Below are 6645 nucleotides of genomic sequence, written 5' to 3'. Positions count from 1 at the left end.
AGACAGGCAGACAGAGACAGGGAGGGGGAGAGAGAGAGAAAGAGAAAGAGAGAGAGAGAGAGAGAGAGAGAGAGAGAGAGAGAGAGAGAGAGAGAGAGAGAGAGAGAGGAGCCATCCAAAGTAATTCAGCAGAAAGAATATTTACTTCCAAAATAATTGTGGAGACCCATTGACTAGTTGGATTGTTGAAAAACTTAGAAATAAAGAAGCCCAAAATAGCATGGTTACAGTGTTGAAAGCTTCTCACAGTCTTCTTTTACTTAGCTTGGTATGCTTTATTAGCATGACAGATTTTTACATTGCTTCCATGTTTTCTCTCTTCTTAACGATGCTGTGCTATGAACCAAGGTATGTTTTCATTGGGAAAATTAGAAAGCTCTGAGACATTATATCAACCATGATTGCTTTAATCATTCTAAAGGAATAAATAAAGTAACTTTGTATTTATGGATAATGTACCAGTTAGGGCCCATTACTTCACTGATTTCAGTGAGGCTTGTGTGAAAACAAATGCTACAGAAACCCAGACAGGAAATGGTTAATACTACACAGTTTCATATATTCCATTACACAAAGATGGTTTGCACTTAGGTACATAATAGGGAATTTTAGTGAAACTTTTACCTTGTTAAGAATTCAATTATTATAATAGCACATATAGTTTCAAAAACAAAAGTTTCTGAGTCATCATTTGTTGATTAGAGTAAGTACCTAAGGTATTTTGCCTGGAGCTATTTCTTGAATTCTCATTTAAAAAAATGAAATTACTATGAAAAACTACCATGGGAATCTTGAAATATTCACAACTTCTTATACGAATAACTTTTCTTGATATGGAAATAAAATAACGTTCTCTCACACACACATACACCAACACACCAACAGCACATTCTTCAAGAAACCACATTCTCTTGAACATTTCAGGCCTTTTATAAGAGGAATTAAATAACAGTGGCAACAGGGCCAGCTGCAAAGAGAAGTGTCTCCCTGCCTTTAAAACTGCAACGAAACAAGTCTCAACATTTGCAAAACATTCCTTTATTATTAGAAATAAATTATTTGTATAAAAATGTGCATGCTTCAACCATTGCATTTATTTTTTTAGCACAACCCAGGGCTTCAATCCAGTCAGCCATTACAAGAAACAGACTCATTGTCTTATACAAGTTGAACAATGTAGGACAGGAATGGGAGTTCTCACAATCACAAAAAATTACTTACAAGAATAACATCAGACATGGTTTATTTCAACAGCATTTTTTTTTCACAAGCTAACATTAGTTTTCCTTTTGTGATTTTTTTTTAAACTTCTCATGAGTAAGCAATTCTTGAGCTTTAAACTCATTGGTTGTATTTTATAAAACAGATTTCTTTCCTCCCCATTACCGATACTTTTGGCTCATGATTAATTTTTGCTCCTTAAGAGACTGACTATTGATTGATTGTAGTCTACAGAGATTTCCAAGAGTGAGTTTTTGGTGGTGTCATAGTTGTTGTTAAGATCAGATACCGCAACTCTTCAGATTGATTTAATTTCTCTCTTCATATTGCATGATCGCTGTAGCTGACATATGTTGTCTTGGTAGAGGAAGCTGTTAAGACAAATTGAGAGCATTCTTTGGTTAGCTTGATTTTCAGAAGCCAAATAAGCAACAATACTCATTAGACTCATGCTATCTTGTTTGCTTTTTTCTCTTTATTTTAAAAATTGTGGAATGTAATAGATAGACAGATACATACATACATACATACCTAGAGACATACATATATATATATACATTCACAGATATATAGATAGATTTGTACACTGAGACCCACTAATGTCATAGCATATGCTTTTTCAGCAATGGCAATATATTCAAATGGAGAAAAAATCTCAAATTTCTTATTTAAATTCCACTTTCCTTTTTAAGAAAGGTCCTAGCAATCCTTTCTTCCTGAAATGCTTTGTATGATTGTCTAAATGTTTTATTATTATATCTATCCCCTCTATAAACTGATAAGATTGCTGTGTATGTGCATATTGGAAAGTAAAGGGATTTAAAAGGTTTTTTTGTTTGTTTGTTTGTTTGTTTTTTCTAAACTCAGGTGTTACTTCCTATAGGAAATCCTGTACAGTCACCCTGACTCTTAGTGTTCTCTCCATCCTTGACTTACTTGGTAATTTCTTTGTGTAAACTTGTATTTAATCAGCTCTGTACTTCTATCTATCTCTCCAGTAGAATTTAAGGTCTCTGAAGACACAGACTATTCCATTTTTAGATTTATGTCTCCAACGCTCTCCTAGTGCCTCCCATATTGTAGACACTTAACAAAACAAATGATTGCTGTATCGGATTGAATTTTTACTCAGAGAGGGCTTTAAAATTTCTTTTTACTCTTTTAAAAGTTTTGAACACATGTGTTGGAATAATACACACATTGAAGCACAATTTCATGCAGCCTTCATGCAAAAAAGCAATAATTACCATATCTCACATTTATATGGCAAGACAAAAAGCAATTGTGTTGAGTACATCCACTATCTCAATTGAAAATCTAAGCATCCTCATATTAGGTATACATACACTTGGCTATCTGACCTAATTTTCTGAGTCTAATTGAGTTACCAAGAAATTGGTTATAGCTAATCACAGCTGGTGGGGTTTTAAGTAATATGACTCACTATTCCATTTTGTTTTAATCATATTTAGTCACAAAATGGGAATAGATAAATATGTCCATTACATAGAAATGCTTTGAAATTTCAAGTTATATATTTCTAGTAAATATTAATAAAGAGACATTACATTGGATTACTATTTTAACACTTCAAATTAAGGTATGGCTAATTTTTCATTCACAGGGATGTAAATGAATTTCTTTAAAAAAGAAATATAGACTGAGATAGGAAAATAAAATGTTTAGTTGCTAGAGCCACAGCCTACTAAACTGTGTAACCGTACTATAACTACACATATATAAGTAGAAACACTGTCAAATTCAAGTTTATATTTGAATTACTTTTTTAAATTTTAATAAGATATTTTTTAAAATGTATTTTTATTTCTTTTATTCAACCTCCCCTTCTCCCCTTCCCACACCACAGAAGGAATCATCTGGCAAAATACATGGATTATGTTTTTCATGTTTCCATTTTTTCACAAATATGTAAGTAACTTTAATTTATTTATTCCAAAACTGTTTATTCATATATTTTGCTTATTTATCAATTGGGGGATGGCTCTTATTCTTATCAATTTGACGAACTTACCCCTTTATTTTAGATCTAATACTTCTATCCAAGAGACTGTCTATAATTTTTTTCCAAATTTTTTGCTTTCCCTCTAATTTTGGCAACATCTATTTCATTTGGACAAAATCTTTTTATGTATTATACTCAAAATTAGCCATTTTACATATCACAATGCTCTCTATTTCTGGTTTACTCATAAGTTTCTCTCCTATCCCAAAATGTGATAGGTTTTATGTTTTCTGTTCTACTACCTGGTTTAGGATATCTCTTTTTATGTCTGGATCATGTATCCATTTTGATCTTATCTTAGTGAATGATGTAAGATATTGGTCTATACCTAATTTTTTGTCAAACTACTTTCAAGTTGTCCTAGCAATTTTTATCAAATAGTGATTTCTTATCCCAATAGCCTGGATCTATGTTTTTGTCAAATGCAAGGTGACTATCATCTTTTAATACTGTTTATTGTATACCTGTTCTGTTCCACTGACATATTTTTCTATTTCTTAGACAGTACCAGATAGTTTTCATAATTACCACTTTATAATACAGTGTAAAATCTGGCACTGAGTGAATATTTTTAAATTTTCAGTTTTTTGTTTGAATTTCCAAGAAGTTAAAAAAAACCTAAAATACAATCTTCCTTTGGTTTTTTGAGATTCAAATGATCAAAATGATCCCTTAAAATATAATTTGATTTAAAATTTTACCCGCATTGGGATTTGGGAATAATCACAAGAATAAAGAAATCAAAGAAAAGGACAGGACTTCTATTATTGATTTTATCCCCTTAACTTCCATTTCCTAATGAAACATATTCTAGGAAAGTTAAGTTTTAGAATACATTAAATAAGGCAAAAAGTCCCAGAGTCTTTCCTTTGGGAGGAAGGGAATAATCCAATCCAAAGAACTTTAATGCAATACCAAAACTATAGGCTGAAATTCTGTAACTAAATTAAACCCTTTCATGTTGTATGAGAGAGCATAATGATGTGGCCAGTGATACCGTGAGTTTTTACCAATCGGCTGTCCAAAAGGTATAATTCCAATACTAAGAGGATATAGTTTTATTTTCCTACTTAGGATATGTTTACTCCACCTAATTTAACCAGTGATTTTCCTTTCCAGTTGGGAATGTAGTAGGAAATCAAAACGCAATATAAGAAATCAACAAATTATTACAATTCAACAAGTATTTATTAAATGCCTTCTATGTACAAGTAATTCTGGCAGGTATCAAGACTACAAATATATCAGACAAATCTTATTCTCATTTTACCTTTTGTAATATTCTCTATCTCTTCCTTGGTCTTAAATTCCTTCCTTTCCCATAGATCTAACAGGTATGCTATTCTATGTTCACCTAATTTGTTTAAAATTTCCCTCTTTTTATTTGTCATTTACCCAGTTTGAATTTATCTTGGTACAGGATGTAAGACATCAATCTAAACCTAATTTCTCCCATACTGTTTTCCAGTTCTCCCAGGAGTTTTTGTCAAATAGTGGAAACAAATCTTATTCTCAAGGATTTAAATCTCATTAGAGAGACACAATAGAGGCTTTACATAGGATTACAGATTTGGAGGCTAGGTTCTTCTGGACCAGAATCTGACCCACCTTTTGCAAACCAGCCTGAGGGGAATCATCCCCAAATCTAGAGAAGTCTGGGTTGTCTTATGGGTACTATAGACTAGCAGACCCACAGTCCAATTTAGCCTAAATCCCACAGATCCATTCCATAACTCCTGAAGTTAGCCAATGCTTTAGAGTAAGTCCAAAGCAGAATACTGATTATTCAATAGTTAGTTATTAATTTAAGTATATTAAATTTTGTTTGAATTTAGTAAGTCTTACATTTCATATTTAGAAGCCAAACTCAGGAAAAATTCCTATATTGTCTGAAGGTTTACCAAATATTTTACATTTAGTTAATTATTTAAAACTCACACACACACACACACACACACACATACACACACACACAACACATCAGACAGGTGCTGCTGCAATTATTTTACAGATGAGGAAATTAAGTTTGAAAGAGAAAAAGTGGCTTTCTCACTTTCACATAGTAAATGTCTGTGGAAAAATTGGAATCCAAGTCTTGACAGCAAGTCTAGTTTTCTAATCACTGTGCAACTAGGATGATGCCCTTAAATTAAACAGGAACACAATTTTACAAATTTTCAATTGATATTAACTAATGTTTGGGCCTTACTAGTGATAAAGGGAGTAAACTATAGTAGAAAGAATGCTAGACTAGAAATCAGGGCCTTGATCATAATACTTTGTCACTTTAAGCATCCTTTTCAGTAGTTACAAAATGAGAAAGTTAGAATAAATGATATCTTAAGGACATTTCCAGGTATACATTTATATGTTTTTATAGATAAACATGAATAGATCAATTAAAAGTTTCTCTTTCTGTTTTCTAGTACCAGCGTTTTTCCAGGGTGTGGAGGAGAGATTTAAAACTAAGCGGGACCTGAATAACTGGTAGAAAATTATTTATGGGAAAAAGGAAAATCAATAAATCAAGTGAGTAAAAGAGAGTTTAAAAAGTTATTAGACCCTGGGATTTTTCATGGATTACCAAGCTAATCAAATTATGTAGGACCACCTTTGAGGATGACAGATCTTTTGCGCCTATTTGAGCCTTTATTTGGGGAACATTGCAGGGAAGAAATGGAGCAGATCTATAAGGATGAGCTACCAGGGGGATTTTCAACAGTGGAGATGCATATTCTAATAGGAAAATCAGTTTTGGAGTCTAGCAAATATGTATTTCCTTGTGTGCACCACACTGTGTTCATGAGCTAGAGAGAACAAATCAACTTCCAGCAGCAGCTGTTTTCATGAATTATGCATGAACATAGTTTCAGGAATGCCATACACAGCAATTGTTAATTAGGCACTGTTGATACAATTCCTACACCCAGAACTTTGTTTCCACCTCCCCTCTGACCCTGACCATGAAACCTTATTTGACCTTTTCTTGTCAAAGATAGGATACTGCAAATTCAGCAGTTAATATAGTTTCCCTCTCTGCCTCTAATTTCCTTAAATGTATTATTTGTGACTTGAGAAGGACTGTATCTTTGAGGTTTCTGCCTGAGCATTCTTAAAATGATCTTCAAGTAATTTTTAAAAAGTAGAGTGGTGAAAGGAAGAAATTTCAATGTGGTTAACTTTTAGCTACTGGTTTTTTTCTAATATAGGTTCATTTAAACTCAGAGATTAAAAATGAAGGAAAAAAGGAAAAAAATCAGTAAAAGGGATTTTTTTCAATGTCTGTTCTCCAAAAACTTATATAGGAGCTACCACCAAGTAAGAAGTGTCTTCTCTCCCCTTCCCACCAAAAATTAAAAAAAAATCTTGTCTATTTCCTTGAAATGTTTGAATGGAAATAT

At 32.6% G+C, this 6645-nt stretch overlaps 1 protein-coding gene across 1 annotated transcript in view; it reads right to left on the bottom strand.

Moving 5' to 3' along the window:
* Positions 1-1542: 1542 nt before the first annotated feature.
* The window catches only part of GRM8 (glutamate metabotropic receptor 8), a 960215-nt gene continuing 955112 nt past the window's right edge, over positions 1543-6645 (bottom strand). The window contains exon 10 of the mRNA XM_044677717.1: positions 1543-1592. Within this exon, the coding sequence (XP_044533652.1) occupies positions 1543-1592 (50 nt within the window). The remainder of the gene's footprint in view (positions 1593-6645) is intronic.

Source organism: Gracilinanus agilis, chromosome 5 (assembly GCF_016433145.1).
Source record: "Gracilinanus agilis isolate LMUSP501 chromosome 5, AgileGrace, whole genome shotgun sequence".
In the NCBI taxonomy this organism is placed as follows: domain Eukaryota; kingdom Metazoa; phylum Chordata; class Mammalia; order Didelphimorphia; family Didelphidae; genus Gracilinanus; species Gracilinanus agilis.
This window is presented reverse-complemented; position numbering and strand designations above follow the sequence as displayed.